Source organism: Pecten maximus, chromosome 17, assembly GCF_902652985.1.
Source record: "Pecten maximus chromosome 17, xPecMax1.1, whole genome shotgun sequence".
Lineage (NCBI taxonomy): Eukaryota > Metazoa > Mollusca > Bivalvia > Pectinida > Pectinidae > Pecten > Pecten maximus.
This window is the reverse complement of record NC_047031.1, coordinates 22,217,318-22,237,767: the sequence shown is the minus strand read 5'-3', so window position 1 is coordinate 22,237,767 and position 20,450 is coordinate 22,217,318. Positions and strand designations below refer to the sequence as shown.

Here is a 20,450-nt window from a genome sequence, read left to right as displayed (position 1 = left end):
CTAAAAAGGGCCAAATTGACTAAAACTTCAAAAATCTTCTTCTCTTCTCTCAGATATGCTGCAATCAAACACTCTTCATAGATGGAAGGGTCTTAAGGTGTTTTACCAAAATTGTAAATTTCATGACCCAGGGGTTTCACGTTTGCCCCTGGGGAGGGGCTAAACTTTACTATAGTTTATATAGGGAAATCACATTTTTGACTTTAATTAATTTTATTTCTATTGGGATTCATTCTTATTTTGTAAACATTGTCAGCTTGAGATGACAGTTTGATAGCATGCACATGTTGGCCCTGACTGACCCCCAGGGGCTGATGGGCGGGGCTAAAAAGGGCCAAATTGACTAAAACTTCAAAAATCTTCTTCTCTACTCTCAGATATGCTGCAATCAAACACTATTCATAGATGGAAGGGTCTTAAGGTGCTTTACCAAAATTGTAAATTTCATGACCCAGGGGTTTCACGTTTGCCCCTGGGGAGGGGGTAAACTTTACTATAGTTTATATAGGGAAATCACATTTTGACTTTAATTTATTTTATTTCTATTGGGATTCATTCTAATTCTATAAACATTGTCAGCATGGAATGACAGTTTGATGGCATGCACATGTTGGCCCTGACTGACCCCCAGGGGCTGATGGGCGGGGCTAATTGACTTAAACTTCAAAAATCTTCTTCTCTACTCTCAGATATACTGGAATCAAATACACTTCATAGATAGCCGGGTTTGAAGGTTCTTTACCAAAATTGTGAATTTCAAGTCCCTAGGGTCTTAAGTTTGCCCTGGGGTGAGGCTAAACTTAACTATAGTTTATATAGGGAAATCACATTTTTGACGGATTTGTTTTTGATTTCTATTGGAATTCATTCTGGTTAACATTTTTAGCATGGAATGAAAGTTTGATAATATGCATATGTTGGCCCTGACTGACGCCTAGGGGCTGATGGGGGGGGGGGGGGGGGGGGGGGGCGCAAAAGGGGTCAATTAAATAAACTGAAATATTTCAAATCTCAGGTGACCGTTAAGGCCCATGGGCCTCTTGTCTACTGTATACAGGCCTTCGTAAGTTATTATCCTGTTTTTAGCCCACCATCATCAGATGGTGGGCTATTCAAATCGCCCTGCGTCCGTGGTCCGTGGTCCGTCCGTCCCTCCGTCCGTCCCTCCGTCCGTAAACAATTCTTGTTATCGCTATTTCTCAGAAAGTACTGACGGGATCTTTCTCAAATTTCATATGTAGGTTGCCCTTGGTGCCTAGTTATGCATGTTGCGTTTTGAGACCAATCGGAAAACAACATGGCCGACAGGCAGCCATCTTGGATTTTGACCATTGAAGTTTGTTATCGCTATTTCTGAGAAAGTACTGAAGGGATCTTTCTCAAATTTCATATGTAGGTTCCCCTTGGTGCCTAGTTATGCATATTGCGTTTTGAGACCAATCGGATAACAACATGGCCGACAGGCAGCCATCTTGGATTTTGACAATTGAAGTTTGTTATCGCTATTTCTGAGAAAGTACTGAAGGGATCTTTCTCAAATTTCATATGTAGGTTCCCCTTGGTGCCTAGTTATGCATATTGCGATTTGAGACCAATCGGAAAACAACATGGCCGACAGGCAGCCATCTTGGATTTTGACAATTGAAGTTTGTTATCACTATTTCTGAGAAAGTACTGAATGGATCTTTCTCAAATTTCATATGTAGGTTCCCCTTGGTGCCTAGTTATGCATATTGCGATTTGAGACCAATCGGAAAACAACATGGCCGACAGGCAGCCATCTTGGATTTTGACAATTGAAGTTTGTTATCACTATTTCTGAGAAAGTACTGAATGGATCTTTCTCAAATTTCATATGTAGGTTCCCCTTGGTGCCTAGTTATGCATATTGCGATTTGAGACCAATCGGAAAACAACATGGCCGACAGGCAGCCATCTTGGATTTTGACAATTGAAGTTTGTTATCACTATTTCTGAGAAAGTACTGAATGGATCTTTCTCAAATTTCATATGTAGGTTTCCCTTGGTGCCTAGTTATGCATATTGCGTTTTGAGACCAATCAGAAAACAACATGGCCGACAGGCAGCCATCTTGGATTTTGACAATTGAAGTTTGTTATCACTATTTCTGAGAAAGTACTGAATGGATCTTTCTGAAATTTCATATGTAAGTTTCCCTTGGTGGCTAGTTATGCATATTGCGTTTTGAGACCAATCTGATAACAACATGGCCGACAGGCAGCCATCTTGGATTTTGACAATTGGAAGATTGTTATCGCTATTTCTCAGAAAGTACTGAAGGGATCTTTCTCAAATTTCATATGGAGGTTCCCCTTGGTGCCTCTTTATGCTTATTGCATTTTGAGACCAATCTGAAAATAACATGGCCGACAGGCAGCCATCTTGGATTTTGACAATTGAAGTTTGTTATCGCTATTTCTGAGAAAGTACTGAAAGGATCTTTCTCAAATTTCATATGGAGGTTCCCCTTGGTGCCTCTTTATGCTTATTGCATTTTGAGATCAATTGGAAAACAATATGGACGACAGACCGCCATCTTGGATTTTGACAATTGAAGTTTGTTATCTCTATTTCTCAAAGTACTGAATGGATCTTGCTCAAATTTCATAAGTAGGCTCCCCCTGGTCCCTTGTATTGCATTTTTGGACCAGTCTGTCCTGAAAACAACCTGGCAAACAAACAGCCATTATCGTTAAATCTCAAATTTCTTATATAGCTAGGATTCCCTTGTTTGAAAAGTACTGGAGGGATGTCTCAATTTGCACAGATTAGTAAAATGAAGGAAAAGTAGAGAAAAGATCAATCTGACATGAAACTTATGAAGATCATTCAATGGTGGGCGCCAAGATCCCTCTGGGATCTCTTGTTATAAGGTAGAGTGTCCCACCACTTTTCTACTGTATACAGGCCTTCGTAAGTTATTTTCCTGTTATGGTAGAGTATCCCACCACTTTCTTACTATATATTGGACTTAATTGGTTATTTTCTTTGGTCACCATCATGGTAATTATGACATTGTTATTTACTGACCAGCTGGACAACCAGATGACCGGTGCTGTGTTCCCGACAGTCCTATCTCCTGTACCCCTACCCAAGTCTGTTGCTGCCGATAGTGGTAAGTCTGTAATTTTTAGTCCACCATCATCAGATTGTGGGCTTTTCAAATCGCCCAACATCTGTGGTACGTCCATAAAGTTCATTCGTAGGTTCCCCTTGGTCCCTACTTGTGCAGATTTAGGTTCGTCTCTGATTGGAAAAAGACAAAAAAGGCTGACAGAGGGATATTCATCAAACTTCACATGTTGTCTTCTGACAACTCCTGTTTGTTATGGTGATGGAAAACTTAATTTAATTTGAGAGGTTATTGTATTATGATAAGTGGGATCTGGTGTATATTACAGAAAACTACGGGCGAATCTGTAAGTATTTGGCCGTCAGTTATCAAAAGTGGTTTGTCTGTCTTACCTTATTAGTGAAACCGGGGAAATGTAGATTTCCTCTCCATCTGTCTTGTAAGTATGTAAGTAATGTCCAATGTTTGTCAGTACTCTAGAGGCTACTTCTAGTAATAGTGTCCTTGACCCAAAACATAATATCTCGGAAAAGTTTGGGTTTGGTTCTTGGGTCAAGGTCACTGTTATCATTTGTAGTGGGGGCTAGGAACATGTATGTTTTAGCAATACTCAGTATGCGTGTATATCATTATTTGACAGACATTTATGATATGGTGGTATCTTATTTTTCAGTCCCTAAGCCATTCACAGAGGTCAGCATCATGTTAAGAAAACATGAACACGACAGCATGCTCCAATTTAAGTATGTCAGCTTTCCTATCTGTCCAATAATAAGAGAAAGTTTCACCTAGTGGTATATTATTAAGCTCAGATCCAAATTCATCCTACACATATAAATGAATAAAATAAATAACATGAAAATATATACAAAATAATTTATTCTTGCTATAACAAGCATTTTATTTGCTTAATGGAAAATGTTTGTTATAATGATATAAACAGTAAGAACTTTATATCTCACTCATATATTTTGGAATCTTTATGCGAGTAACTTCTATCCCATTAAGGTCTTGTTTCTCTCCTGGATATTTAAGAATTCTTATAAGATAATTTTTAAACTATACTCATACAGATGATATATTAAAATCCTGGTAGGAGTAATTTCTTGTAATATTATATTGAGATCTTTTTCTCTCCCTCAGATATTTTAGAATCCTGGTAGGAGTAATTTCTATCAAGATCTTTTTCTCCCTCAGATATTTTAGAATCCTGGTAGGAGTAATTTCTATCAAGATTTTTTTCTCTCCCTCAGACATTTTAGAAACCTCATAGGGGTAATTTCTATCAAGATCTTTTTCTCTCCCTCAGATATATTAGAATCCTGTTAGGAGTAATTTCTATTAAGATTTTTTTCTCCCTCAGATATTTTAGAATCTTGGTAGGAGTAATTTCTATTAAGATCTTTTTCTCTCCCTCAGATATTTTAGAATCCTGGTAGGAGTAATTTCTATCAAAATCTTTTTCTCTCCCTCAGATATTTTAGATTGCTAGTAGGAGTAAATTCTTGTAATATTATATTAATATCTTTTTCTCTCCCTCAGATATTTTAGAATCCAGCTGGTAGGAGTAATATTATATTAAGATCTTTTTTTTCCCCTCAGATATTTTAGAATCCAGCTGGTAGGAGTAATATTATATCAAGATCTTTTTTTTTCCCTCAGATATTTTAGAATCCAGCTGGTAGGAGTAATATCTATTAAGATCTTTTTCTCTCCTTTAAGGTACTTTAAGGTCTTGGTCCAGGAAATGCAGCTGAAGGTTGATCAGGGATTCCTTAACAACATCATCGATCTCTTCTCTTCCAACCAAGATGTCTCCAGGGAACAGGAGGTACACACTCTCTCATTGGTCAAACACTTTATTACAAGCATTTTGATTGGTTGTCCTCAGATAGCTTGTTCTGATTGGACAGATTGATAATGAGATTGTAATAAGTTTCCTGATAGGATAAGTACGAAATATACCTGGTACTGATTGACAACTGGAGGATTAGAGTAATGAACTATTTTTAGCAAATTTGAGTTAATATGAAAAATTTTAGGAGTCATTCTGTGCAAAAAAAAAGGAGGGGGGGGGGGGGAATGAATGAATAGGCTATTTTCACTAAGTTTTGGTGATCTTTTACTTTGATTACGGCCAGACTCTGGTATTCATTGTGGAATCTGTCTACTGGACATCACAGAAATGCCCCGAAACTACCTTCATGGACATTGGATCTCCCACTCCCCCTATATTCTATTATTGCGTTATTGAACATAGTTTTAAGGGATATAAATTGAAACTTAATTTAACTTAACTCAGATCTTAAGGGCTTAAATATAAACTTGTATCGTCTTATTATCTGTGTTAGACTACAGAGTTCATTAAGGACTGTGACAAGGTCCAGGTCAAGTTGATGGATGAGGTTGGACTTTCCTTGGCTGACGAACAGAAGAATTTCTATGATTACCTTCACTTCTCGCCAATTAAGGTAAAAATCAGCTTATAATAAGAATGTACTTTACCTTTAAATATTGTGTCATGTATACAGGAGATCAAAAATCTAGTTTTGATTGAATTCAGAGAAAAGATCAGGCTATCAGCTTTCAATTTCCTTTAGGATTTTAGGTTTTGAAGTGTATTTTCATTGGTTGAAATTTCAACTGCATGGGGTGAGCTGTGCTGTGATTGGCTGTGCGTGTTTGTTGTATTCACTTTCCAATTTTATTTAGGGATTTGTTACTTGTATATTATACTTTCGATGAAGAAAGCTGTCATAATAATGATCAAATGCTGCTATACTAATTCAGAGGTTGTACTTTCAAGTAAGGCCTGTAACTATTGGTTGATTTTCCCAACTTGTGTTGTAAAAAGTGTTTTGATTGGTTGGCAGATCCATTTGAGTTTCTCCCTGCAAGGAGGAGGAGGGGATGGTAAGCCGACTCAGATCCATGCCAACGTCATCAATATTTTCCTACAGAGTGTCGGAGTGGTTCTCACTGATGTACAGGATGTTGTCTTCAAGTATGTCAGAAGTTATCTCCCTTACATTATCAGTTAAAACAATTCAGCATGAATAATTATCTACTGTGTTTAACAGGATTGGACTCAAACACCAAGGATCTTGGGTCATTGTATGCTCAAAATAACTTACCTAAAATAAAACCTGAATTAAAGATTCTTTGACTTTTTTTTATAATTTAGTTAGTTTATTGTACTTTTGAATGTCTTTGCTCTTGTTTTTTTTTAGACTTGGGTTCTTCCAGAAGGAGCACTGTTTTTATAATCAATCCCAGCTGGTGGGTCAAATGAGTATGCACTATGCAGGCCAGGTAAGATCTGTTTCAATAGAAGTTAAAAGTAAAAACAGGTGTCCTTGTGTATTTGATACTATAAAAAGTGTACCAGTTGACTGTCAATCATATTGTCTGTTATATCATTACATACAATACGATGTACATGCTTATTGGTCTAGGTACAAGTACAAACTCCCAAACATTAGAACAATAGATCTAACTGCAGTACATGATTATATATACAATGTACATGGTGCAGGGCCTAACTATACATGATTATATATACAATGTGCATGGTGCAGGACCTAACAATACATGATAATATACACGATGTACATAATGCAGGGCCTAACAATACATGATAGTATATACAATGTACAAGATGCAGGGCCTAACTATACATGATTATATATACAATGTACATGGTGCAGGGCCTAATAATACATGATTATATACACAATGTACATGGTGCAGGGCCTAATAATACATGATAATATATACAATGTACATAGTGCAGGACCTAACAATACACGATAGTATATACAATGTACAAGATGCAGGGCCTAACAATACACGATAATATATACAATGTACAAGATGCAGGGCCTAACTACATGTGTATACATGATAATATATATACAATGTACATGGTGCAGGGCCTAACTATACATGATAATATATACAATGTACATGGTGCAGGACCTAACAATACATTATAATATATACAATGTACATGGTGCAGGACCTAACAATACATTATAATATATACAATGTACATGATGCAGGGCCTAACTACATGTGTATACATGATAATATATATACAATGTACATGGTGCAGGGCCTAACTATACATGATAATATATACAATGTACATGGTGCAGGACCTAACAATACATTATAATATAAACAATGTACATGGTGCAGGGCCTAACTATACATGATAATATATACAATGTACATGGTGCAGGACCTAACAATACATTATAATATAAACAATGTACATGGTGCAGGACCTAAAAATACATTATAATATATACAATGTACATGATGCAAGGCCTAACAATACATGATTATATGTACATGATACAGGGAATAACTAGTAATTGCTACAGCGTCATATGCAAGTCTATCAAACAGGGTTCTGGCTGAGAATTGGATAACCAGTGATCTTAGATTGCGGTCAAGTCATTTCAATTCAGTCTGATAACACTATAATTATTGTGGTCAAGTCAATTCAATTCAGTCTGATAACACTATAATTATTGCGGTCAAGTCAATTCAATCTAGTCTGATAACACTATAATTATTGTGGTCAAGTCAATTCAATTCAGTCTGATAACACTATAATTATTGCGGTCAAGTCAATTCAATCTAGTCTGATAACACCATAATTATTGTCTAATTGAAAAAATAGAAGTTGAAACACCATTGTGACATTATAAATAAATGATGTTGTAATGAATGCTTGGAGACTCGAATGAAAAGTGCCAGTGTCATGTCGATAATCTCAGAACCTCTATAGGGTGTTGCCATTATACAGCTGTTCTAATCAGGGAACATAAAATTTTAAAATTTACACTACAACTTTATCTTCCAGTTAATGGCACTGCAGTTTGCCATAGTGTAGCACTGCGGATATAAATTGATAAATAGAACATTTTTCATCTTGTAATAGATATAGTCTGCAGACTAAATCTGTTATGTTGTCCCTTGTAGGCCATCAAACAGATGTACGTTTTGGTGCTCGGACTTGACGTCCTGGGAAATCCGTTTGGACTATTGCGAGGAATGGCAGAGGGTATAGAAGATCTCTTCTATGAGCCGTATCAGGTAAAGTAAAGTGAAACCTGATTTGTATGACAGCCTTTATCAGGCGACCAAATCCATCAGGACAGCGACATGCTCCACTGTCATTACCTTCAATTTATCCTGCAACTGCCACCGCATTGTCGGAATACACCCACCGTATATATTTTTGCTGTATACGGCAGTGACGGAAAACAGCTGTATTTTGGAATCTTAGCACGTGCGTCAGTTCGACTGACCTACTTCAAAGTGAAACTACGTTTAGAAGGCGAACATATTTCTATCATTTTTGACACCATTTCACTTCAAAATGATTATTTTTTATGAGTATTTTTATGACTGTTGCAGGATAAATAGAATACATGGTCAGTGTCTTAAAATATAAGCTGTATTTTTAGCTCGGGACAGAAAGACAAAAGTGGCTCGTCAAGGCTCGCCACTTTTGTCTTTCTTTACCCTCGCCAAAATACAGCTTATATTTTAAGACACTGACCATGTATTCTCTATGACTCTACACATTGGTCAGATAGAGTGTGGGTAAGGTCAGGTCTTACTGTATTGGTCAATGTTAATAGGTCAGTTATAATGAAATCTGAAGGGTCAAAATGTAGGTATGTCAAAAAGACATGTCCCTTCAAACACGAGTCGGATCTCAATTTGGGGAGTAAAAAACAAATTGGCAAGGATTATCTGGATGCTCTGATATATCTAAAGTGATCAAGACTCGTAGATTTAGGAAATGATGGAAGCTTTGCAAATGAATATAATAATGAATATAATATGTGAAATAAAGTGTTAATGAAATTTTCTGATGGAATGCTTCATAACTTTTAGGGTGCCATTCAGGGGCCTGAAGAGTTTGCTGAAGGTCTGGCCCTCGGAGTAAGGAGCTTGTTTGGCCATGCTGTTGGTAAGAGTGTGTTTGGATAAACAGTGGTACTGACCTGTGTACAAGGCTGCCAGTGTTCAGTAATGTAGAATAGTATCTTGGACTTGTTTAATATAATCTGCTACTTCTCAACTATTTCATCAATAAAGGGTCAAGGTTACTTACAATTTTATGTGGGTACTGGTAAGGGGACATGTATTGCTTTAGCAATGCTCTCAGAATGCTTGTTGATTAGATATCTTTATAGTCAGGATAGAACTGTAATTATAATACACTGTATATGTTTAAATATGTATGTAATATAATATATGTTATATATGAAAATTTTATTTATTTTACACAAACCTATCAATTTCTTTATTCATTGAGAGTTAGAAATCTATAAATAACATTTCCTGTCCGGGACTAATTACCTACAAAGAGTAGACTGATTGATAAGTTTTGAGCCTCGTATTGAGGATTTGAATTTTGCCAAACATATGTTGTATTATTTTTCAACATAATCCCCTTCAGTATCTAGACACTTTTGCCAGTGGTGTTTAAGGGCCTCAATGCCACTTTTATAGAACTCCTTTTCTTGGCTGTTCAGAACATCATCCATTTCATGTTTGGGTTAGGATGCCTGAAGTAGCTGTTTTGGAAATAGATGAAAGTCTGATGGAGCGAGATCAGATGAATAAGGCAGGATGCTCTATCAATTTAAAGCCACAATCGTGGATGGCAACCAAATCAATGACAGACTCTTCCACCGATTTTGTCAGTTTTGCAAAAGCTGCTTGTCTTGTTTACTTTAGAGTGCTACCTTGTCGATATAAACTAACCAAATGAGACCAGTCCTTGGGTACACGACCCTATATAGTCAGCGAATGGTAGGACTTAAAAAGAACATTCTTGTGTACCGCCTTCAATAGGATGCTCACAACTTATCAATCAGCCCTCATGCTTGAAAGGCAAGTGTGTATAAACCTTGCTCCAACTGACCAATTTTATTACTACAAATGATAATGTCACTTTTCCTCACCAGGGGGAGCTGCTGGTGCTGTGTCCAGGATAACAGGAACTCTGGGTAAAGGTTTTGCGGCCTTGACCTTGGATGATGACTACCAAAAGAAAAGACGAGAGGCCATGAACAAACGCCCAGCAAACGTGAGGGAAGGATTAGCTCGAGGAGGCAAGGGACTTGTCATGGTAAGAGAAAAAGGGCATCAACTCTTACAATTAAATCCGTTTTTGATTTACTGAATAACATCCCTATTGTTGGTGGAAAACCACGCCCATGCATGTCAGCCTTACTATTTGACACTAGTGAAGGGTAATCCCAGCCTTCCTGAATTAAAGTTCTATATTTATTTTCTAAATATAGTTTATAGGACACCCCACCTGGTCACATAATACTGACAACAGGTGGACCAGTCGTCCCACTCATTAGGTGCTGAGTCTTACATATCAGCAGGAGAAGAAACTATCATTTATAGCTCACCTATTTAAATGACTTCTTCTCAATACCCAATTGGCACAGGAGCCTGAAATTTGGCCTGTAGCATGCTGTTGGGCTACCAAATTTGTTAAAATGAATGACCTTGAGTGGTCAAATGTTCTTAAATATTCAAATAACAAGGAGGCCCAGTTTCCTTATATATATTGGGCATGTTACATGCTGGTATGAAGGTGAAAATGAATTACCTTCACTTACATCCAGGGTCATAGGTGTCAGATTTGTTTAAAACAATTAAACTAGTTCTTCTGAAAACTCAGAATCCCAATGCTGTTTTCACTGGGCCGAATGCTCAACTAAAGCCTAAAAGTGAGGCAGTGTCATGGGAGATATTAGGAAAAAAATACAAGTTCATTCATAAAAAAATTATATAGTGATAACCAGAGTATCAGAACTACAATTTTAATATTATTTGTTTGTATTACCAGGGAGTATTTGACGGTGTAACTGGAATTGTGAGGAAGCCAATTGAAGGAGCCAAGAATGAAGGTGTCGGCGGATTCTTTAAAGGTAGATGACTCAGCATTATATATGATATTGAAAAACATGATGATTTTTAACTTTACTTGTAAAAGTCTTATTTCAGTCTCTTCCTCTATGTTTACTATCAAAACTTCAAAACTTCAGAACATTCTGTGTTATTTTCAGACATTTTACTCTGAGTTTATGTCACCACTGAATATTATAATAGTAATCAAGAAATTAACAACACTCAATAAAGGGCCTCAAGTAAATGTATGGTGCACTGAACAATAACCTCAAATAATTGCTCTGATTGGCATGCAGTAGATCTCTTAGGTTACAGAATAAAAATGGTATTTATGTATATTGAAGTCTAATTTGTTGCAAGCTGAGAAATTGCAGAGATATTTTATCAATGAACTACCACAGCATTGATTTATTTATATGAATTATCTCCCTTGTAGGTGTTGGAAGGGCTCTGTTGGCATTTATTTATATGAATTATCTCCCTTGTAGGTATTGGGAAGGGTTTGGTCGGCATTTATTTATATGAATTATCTCCCTTGTAGGTGTTGGGAAGGGTTTGGTCAGCATTTATTTATATGAATTATCTCCCTTGTAGGTGTTGGGAAGGGCTTCGTCGGCATTTATTTATATGAATTATCTCCCTTGTAGGTGTTGGGAAGGGCTTGGTCGGCGTGGTTACCAGACCTACGAGTGGAGTGATTGACTTTGCCAGCAGTTCACTAGAGGGCATCAAAAGGTACTGGTCTTAGATGACTGTCTAAAATCCTTTTACAATTATAAAAGATGGTAGAAATGGTGAAGTCATATGTGTTCATTACCACACTGCAGAGAAAATCTGATGAGGTCAAATATGCAAAGGACTAAAAAAAAATCTAATCTTTTCTTAAGAAACTATGCTGGAATTTTAAATCATAATTCGGAAAGAGGAATTGTAAAGAACATGTGATGAATTCTGTTACAGGATTACAGATTTTTCAGAAGAAATTCGTAGGATAAGACCACCAAGACGTTTCCATAGTGACAGGGTTATTCGTCCATACAACAAGCAGGAAGCAGAGGGATATGCTATTCTTAGTGTAAGCTGAGTGATAGTTCCCATAATCTATCAAAAATGATGTACATATATTACATTAGTATATCTGTATGCTCCATCTACCAAGGGCATTATGTGCATAAATGTAATGCAATTAAATTAAGTTCGAAATATGTGAACATAGATTTATATAAAAAAAAAAAATTAAAAAAAATAAAATAATAATAATTATTTATATACAGTACTATATGTATATAATGTTGGTTATATGTAATTATCTATCTTGCCTATTCAAAGACTTGAAAGACCAATTGTTTTAGTGGAGAGTTTTGTTGACATGTTTCGGCTGTATGGTAGACTTCACCAGACATCAGCAGACATCCGCTTCCCTATAGCTGAAACATGTCAACAACGCTCTCCATAAATTGGACCATTGAATGAATCTCTTATTTAGCTCACCGTTTTTACACACATATTACCTGGTGTTTTGGTGAGACTTTGTGTATACATATGTATCCACAGCAGATTGCTATCGTCTATATTGGTACAATTCTCTACCTTCTGGGACGTTGTGTCTCCACCCACATGTAATGGACATTGTGTCTCCATCCCCTGTAATGGACGCTGTGTCTCCACCCCCCTGTAATGGACGTTGTGTCTCCACCCCTTGTAATGGACATTGTGTCTCCACCCCCCTGTAATGGACGTTGTGTCTCCACCCCCCTGTAATGGACGTTGTGTCTCCACCCCCCACCCCCCCTCCCCCCCACCCCTGTAATGGACGTTGTGTCTCCACCCCCTGTAATGGACGTTGTGTCTCCACCCCCTGTAATGGATGTTGTGTCTCCACCCCCCTGTAATGGACGTTGTGTCTCCACCCCCTGTAATGGACGTTGTGTCTCCACCCCCTGTAATGGACGTTGTGTCTCCACCCCCTGTAATGGACGTTGTGTCTCCATCCCCCTGTAATGGACGTTGTATCTCCACCCCCCTGTAATGGACGTTGTGTCTCCACCCCCTGTAATGGACGTTGTGTCTCCATCCCCCTGTAATGGACGTTGTGTCTCCACCCCCCTGTAATGGACGTTGTGTCTCCACCCCCTGTAATGGACGTTGTGTCTCCACCCCCTGTAATGGACGTTGTATCTCCACCCCCCTGTAATGGACGTTGTGTCTCCACCCCCATGTAATGGTATATTTTGTTTCCACAGGAGACAGAGAAAGGTAAATTTGCCACTACCGATCATTATGTTGCCCACCTGGTTCTGAGTCGTGACAGCAAACATGTCCTCGTCGTCACAGATAAGTAAGTTGACTCCATTTTTCTTTCAGGCTTTATATTTCTGAATCAAAAAAAAAAAATTAATAAGAAATTAAGAATTTATAGATATATAAACATAAGTACACTTTATATCCAAGCTTTTTGTGTTGCACACGGAGACATTTCTCCAACTTCTATTACATATAGTTGGTATTGGCTTACTTCTTCATACAAAAAAGCTCTATACAACAAGTTTCCTCCAGCAAATGACAAATTGCCCCATGGCAACGAAAAGCATGGAAATAGAGTGGACATGTATTCTGTAAATGTGTATGTTTAACTGTTTTATATTTACCGTTCAACTAAGGCTAAGATTAATGTGTAATAGTTTGTGTTGAGGGAACAGAGAATTGAAGCTTGATATTATAATGACACAAAATTTTACGTTAAAATTTGCTTTTGTTCATAATTATTATTATCTACTAAAAGTTCATAACCTTTGTGGAGATTTTGTTTTCATTGAATTTCTGTGATTTGACATGAATTCATATAATAATGATAATATATAATTTATATATATAGATTTATTTATATAATAATATATGTTTTATATATATATATTTATATGATAATATACACATACGATTTATATATATATATTTATATTATAATATCAATATATAATTTATATGTATATATTTATATATAATGTAAGTACATGTAGTCACATTACTTTTCATCCATGATAATCAAGTTCCTACAGAACAGCATTGAAAAACACATTTGAACCCAGGGTAAACCATACTAGTGGTCAAATACACATTTTGTGCTTAGGCTAAAATAATGATATTATAGTAATTATATAGATGGTGGTGAATCTGATATATGAATTGAAGAAATGTCAGAAAGAATTAAACTGAGATATCTTATTAAATTTTTAGGCTTTTATTTTAAAACAGATACATGTCATGATTTAAGTTAAAAGAAAATCGATTTGAGCACAGATTTCATGGTTGAGCATGAGAATTAGTTCATAAATACAGGCTTGTTTGTTACATATATGGTACATCTATGATATGTATTTTTGATATGATTTGTTTTTTTATCTATTATCATCAGTGGCTTCATATTAAATAGCACAACTACATGACTTTACATGTCATTGTTTTAGGCGAGTGATCTTTGCTAACCGCGGAGAATTGTTTGGTCACTGGGACGCTGACTGGACCTATACTTGGGTAGAAATGAAGGAGCCACCCAAGAGGTCACAAAAGGGCATAGAAATCTACCTCAAGGTAAGGTCAAGGTTGAGGTGACAAAGGGCATAGAAATCTAACTCAAGATAAGGTCAAGGGTGAGGTCACAAAAGGGCATAAAATCTAACTCAAGGTAAGGTCAAGGTTGAGGTCACAAAAGGGCATAGAAATCTACCTCAGGATAAGGCCAAGGTTGAGGTCGCAAAAGGGCATAGAAATCTAACTCAAGATAACGTCAAGGTTGAGGTCACAAAAGGGCATAGAAATCTACCTTAAGGTAAGGTTGAGGTCACAATAGGGCATAGAAATATACCTCAAGGTAAGGTCAAGGTTGAGGTCACAAAAGGGCATAGAAATCTACCTCAAGGTAAGGTCAAGGTTGAGGTCACAATAGGGCATAGAAATCTACCTCAAGGTAAGGTCAAGATTGAGGTCACAATAGGGCATAGAAATCTACCTCAAGGTAAGGTCAAGATTGAGGTCACAACAGGGCATAGAAATCTACCTCAGGATAAGGCCAAGGTTGAGGTCACAAAAGGGCATAGAAATCTACCTCAAGGTAAGGTTAATGTTGAGGTCACAAAGGGCATAGAAATCTAACTCAAGATAAGGTCAAGGTTGAGGTCACAATAGGGCATAGAAATCTACCTCAAGGTAAGGTCAAGGTTGAGGTCACAATAGGGCATAGAAATCTACCTCAAGCTAAGGTCAAGGTTGAGGTCACAATAGGGCATAGAAATCTACCTCAAGGTAAGGTCAAGGTTGAGGTCACAAAAGGACATAGAAATCTAACTCAAGGTAAGGTCAAGATTGAGGTCACAAAGGGCATAGAAATCTACCTCAAGGTAAGGTCAAGGTTGAGGTCACAATAGGGCATAGAAATCTACCTCAAGGTAAGGTCAAGGTTGAGGTCACAAAAGGGCATAGAAATCTACCTCAAGGTAAGGTCAAGGTTGAGGTCACAAAAGGGCATAGAAATCTAACTCAAAGTAAAGTCAAGATGGAGGTAACATAAGGACATAGAAATCTACCTTGAAGGTAAGTTCTGCTCAAGGTTGAGGTCAGGAAAGGACATAGAAATCAACCTCAGTTAATGTCAAGTTTTTGTTAAGTTTACCTCAAGCTCATAGTCTAATTTAGTAACATGCAATTTTTAATTCAGATTATTTTAGCACACTTTATCGATTTTTACTGACAATGTCTAATATTGGCAGTTGAATGTTTTTAGCTTGCACATTATTATCTACCAATAAAAATCACTTACTGGTTTTCAGCATTAAAAAGTTGCCTTTCTCACTTAATATTAAAGGTAAAAGAAAGTTTGATACAATTTTTCGTTGCACATTTGATAGTTTTATCAATTAAAGCAGACAAAAAATTTTGAGGTAATATCATAGATCATTAAAGAAACAAAATGGAAAATATGAGAAAAATGCAAAAAAGGTTAAATAAATGATGATGAAATTAAAATTAATGCAGACGATACAAATGAACATTTTGTGCCAATTTTATGTCAGTATAGAATGACGATGTTAAGATAAGAATACATGTAGTTTGGTTTTTTTTTCATAAGGAGAAAGAAAAGAAGAAGTTCTTGTTCAGCAGCAGTACCGCCAAGAAGGAGGTTGCAATTGGTGACCAGAGACTGGCTGAAGTAAGTTGTTTATGAACACATACTGCATAGTTAAATTACACCAGGATCTTTATTTCTTGGTTTTCTTTGTGCAACAATACCTCGTAAAAAAATTCTGCAGTAAACAATTCTTTTCATTTCTTTACATATATTTATATACTCTGGTTATTTTTATGATATATTTAGTGATTGCAATTATAGCGAGATTGAATCCTTCACAAATATTACCAACTAATCAAAAAATTGAACTTTTCGTTCCAGTGGATTGCCAATAAAATCAAGGAGACCATGATGAGAGGAAAATAATAACAGAAAGTTGGTTATTCTGACATTTGTGCTGTCATCTGCTGAGCAAATGAGTGCTGCCATCTTGTGAGCATACAAGTGCTGCTACCTTGTGTGATTGAGTGCTGCCACCTAGTGGGCATACCAGTGCTGCCACCTTGTGAGTGAATTTGTGCTGCTGACTGCTGATCATAATTTATGTAATTGCTACGCTGAACTATTCACTGCAAAGGCACATTATTAAAGGGAGAAAGAAATGTGCTACATCACTTATAGGTCTACGTTGAGGTGTTAATAGAATTATTTATATTTTTGTTGAGCTATGCCTTTAAAAGTGTCTTAAATTGCCAGATGATTTGTTTCTGCACATTGAAATGGACAGTTATATTAAGGAAGACATCAATGCTTCAAGAAAAATCATTTGTGTCTGTAAATACTTCAGGCAGAAGTTAACCTATCATGAAATTATCCCCTTAAAATAGGATGTCTGCTTATGTACTTGTCTGTGGCATTTAAAAGTTCAGTTCATGAAATGATTAATATAGTTGTTATATTATGGTTCGTGCATGTTTTGTGTTTTATGTTTTGTTAAATGCTATAAAAATAATGAAATCGAAGGAGAATAACTCATGCAATAAAACCAGATTTCCATGTGAAGTTTATTATTGTTGTGATGATACTGTAAATTTATCTTTTGATTTATATTAAATTTTTTTTTTTAATTCAATATACAAACTGCTCAAATCTGTTGTGTTATGTATTTCTTCAATGTAAGAAGGGGCAAATATATAGAAAATAACCCCATTTATCCAGCAGTAAGCCCTGCAGGGGTATTCTATGGCATTTCTGTTCAATTGTTAAAGATATATTATATTACCAAGCATGGGTATAAAGCAAAATAAATAGGTCAAATGCTATTATTAATTCTATCACTTTAGTAACCTGCATTTAAACATTTGCTATTTATTTTCTCCTAATTTTTAATGAGTTGGCAAGGGGCCATAGAGATAGAACCTGGAATATTTGTACGTCATCAGTTAAAAGTGCCATCCTCACTCTAACAACTTCATTAATGATTCCGTTATCCTGAAACTTTTATATATTTAAAACAATCATCTTGTTTACTACATCAAATTTCAATCACCTTTGGTCAAAAATGAGGTCACTATGAATAGACAATTTGATGGTCTCACTCTACTTATTGCATGAAGTGTGAAAAAATTATATACCTTTTACATATACATGTAGCATACATACCTAATGTAGAGAGCTTGAAGGGTGTATGTGTTTCAGATCTCGTAATCATATATGGTAGTTACTAGTTAGTGTCTATTTTGAAAGATGATGTGCTATAGTCTGTTTCAGTTTTAATGATGTGGTTATAGCTGATAAACACAATACTCATTACATAAACTACAGTCTATTTTAAAAGATTATCTATAGTCTGTTTCGGTTTTAATGGTGTGATAAGAAATTATTACTGTAACCCTCATTAGATAAGATATGATGTACTGTGGTTATATTGTTTGTAATTAAGGTTAAAGGTTACAGAATTAACTGCAGATATTTTTTACGGCCAGCACCATTTTGGGCACTTCTGTCTAAATTTTTTTAAATGACATGATTTTTTCACGACCAGCACTAACATTGTCTTGAATTTCTAAAACTGCTTCTGATATGTACATACATAAATATGTATGCTTAATTTTGTACTCAGTCATCCTCTGAGGTTTCTTAATCGATTTTCATCCTCTTTTTTAGTCTTTGCTAGTTCCATTGTATGTAAACATGTTGTTTTATTATCTAAGGTACACATGCACTAAATCCTGTATAACCTCCACACATAAATCATATGAGCACTTAACCGTTTTCGTCAATGGGGACCTCTTTGTTTATTTTTCTTTCTGTTTCTGTTTATGCTTTTTTGGTTATTTAATGGCAAATAATGAAATGTTCTGATTGTTTTTTTTTTTATATTTTGATTTATAACTATGTTACGTGCAATTTTTTATCATTATTTATTTTCTTGATATAATGTAGTTTTATTTGTGATGTTAGTCACTTTTCCTTTTAGTTGTTGTTGCTAATATATAAAAAGCTTGTATTATTATATGTAATGTCAATCGAAAAAAACAGGGTGATTTTTGATTGTCTTAACAGTTTCTTTCCGTAACTGGCAAAGTCCTGAAATCATTGCTTTCAAGTTTTAATTAAATGCCATTAAACGTAAAAGTTTGCTTGATAAACTGGAAAAGAAATATTTGTATTGCTTATGTATAAATTGTGTGATTTTAAAGGATTGCTTGATACTGACAAGTGTGTGATTGAAATATACAAAATGTCCTGAAAGGGCATAATGATATCATTGATAGAAAGAAATCAATGGCAAATTGAAAAAAAAAAAAATCCTGGCATTGATTATGACAAATTGAAGATACTCAAGAATTTGTGACCAATTTGGAATATTCACACAATCTATGGCTCTGAAAATATGCACAAGAATTTATGACAAGTTTGAAAGATATCCAATTATTGATGATGAATTGAACAATACTAGTACACAAGTATTGATGACAGATTGAAAAGATACACAAATATTGATGACAAACTGAACAGATACACAAGTGTTGATGATAAATTACACATCAAAACACAATCAATACACAAGTATTGAAGACAAATTGAACAAATACACAAGCATTGATGATGAAATAACAAAATATCAAAAAATTAACATCAAGTTGGTAAGGGCAAATGCTGTTAGAAATTGATTGTATTATTAAAACATTATTTTGTCGTCTTGTTCTTAATTGCCATGTCACATGTTTTCTTTTCATTAGGTGATTAGTTCACGGTTTCAAAAGCATTTGTCAGTACATTTCAAATTTTGGAAAAATAAAACTTTTTTTGATTTGTTTGTTCATTGATGGACAGAAATTAATGACAAATTGAACAAAGTATATACATATAAGAGTTATTTATGACAAAATGAGAAAACAAGGAGTTGACAAAAAGCACAAGAATCATGACACATCATAATAGACATTGCTAATTGAATGTGGAGGTCAGTATGTAGCCTAAACTATTGTGTCATATAAGTTTATTTTACTGCACCACACATTATATTTAAAAATGTTCGCATTTGTGTGACACAAATCATTACTAATGATAAATTTAAATGCATATTCTCTGTTAAAATAACCCCCCATTATGATGTTGGTCAGTCCTGGTCTCTATAACGACACCATATATGGTGTTAGTCCCTCCAGGTGGCCACCCTAATGACTTACGTCACCGGCAGGACCCTCCTGGTTGGACGCTTACCACTGATACTGTGATACTTGGGATAGTTTAAGTCTGGCGGACTGTTGGTTTATGTACACACGTATATGTAACATTGTGAATGTCTTAAAATACATTAAGAAAAATAAAGTGCAGAAATTAAAAGAAAAGTATTTGTTCTGTTTTTGAAATTCCAGGGACATACGTACATTTTTTTGTACTATGTACGTCCCTGAAAATACGGTGTATATTGACTTGTATCAGGGACATATATAGATCTTATTATACGTCCCTGCTTGTATTTACATTCTAATTGTTGATTCTTTATATGAACATACCAAATAAAAACAAAAAAATATTTGACAATGAAAACACTATGAATACGGTATGAAAACATTGTTTCACGTGCTGATTTCCATGCATTACAACAGTTAAATATTGATACACCTGAAAAATAGTCCCCTTTTCATTTCCGTACACCGAGCAACCAAAAGTTTCGCGGAAGTAGGTCACTACACGCAAATGCACCCTTGTATGTCAAGGTCATTCCTTTTTTTGGCTTGTAGGTGACAACTTTGAAACCATTTGGAGCTATCGATTGTGCAAAATGTTCCGTCAATAGCCTGGAAAATTCCTATTGTAATTAATCGA

At 35.7% G+C, this 20,450-nt stretch overlaps 1 protein-coding gene across 9 annotated transcripts in view; it reads left to right on the top strand.

Moving 5' to 3' along the window:
* The window catches only part of LOC117315937 (vacuolar protein sorting-associated protein 13A-like), a 149,391-nt gene extending 129,422 nt beyond the window's left edge, over positions 1-19,969 (top strand). For all 9 annotated transcript variants that reach the window (XM_033870364.1, XM_033870369.1, XM_033870366.1 and 6 more), the window contains 16 exons: positions 3,055-3,136; positions 3,768-3,837; positions 4,817-4,925; positions 5,446-5,565; positions 5,968-6,098; positions 6,325-6,406; positions 8,087-8,200; positions 9,011-9,086; positions 10,090-10,253; positions 10,989-11,070; positions 11,698-11,785; positions 12,011-12,125; positions 13,294-13,388; positions 14,515-14,638; positions 16,173-16,253; positions 16,494-19,969. In XM_033870364.1, coding sequence (XP_033726255.1) covers positions 3,055-3,136; positions 3,768-3,837; positions 4,817-4,925; positions 5,446-5,565; positions 5,968-6,098; positions 6,325-6,406; positions 8,087-8,200; positions 9,011-9,086; positions 10,090-10,253; positions 10,989-11,070; positions 11,698-11,785; positions 12,011-12,125; positions 13,294-13,388; positions 14,515-14,638; positions 16,173-16,253; positions 16,494-16,538 — 1,578 coding nt within the window. In that variant the 3' untranslated portion in view covers positions 16,539-19,969. The remainder of the gene's footprint in view (positions 1-3,054; positions 3,137-3,767; positions 3,838-4,816; positions 4,926-5,445; positions 5,566-5,967; positions 6,099-6,324; positions 6,407-8,086; positions 8,201-9,010; positions 9,087-10,089; positions 10,254-10,988; positions 11,071-11,697; positions 11,786-12,010; positions 12,126-13,293; positions 13,389-14,514; positions 14,639-16,172; positions 16,254-16,493) is intronic.
* The last annotated feature ends 481 nt before the right edge of the window (positions 19,970-20,450 follow it).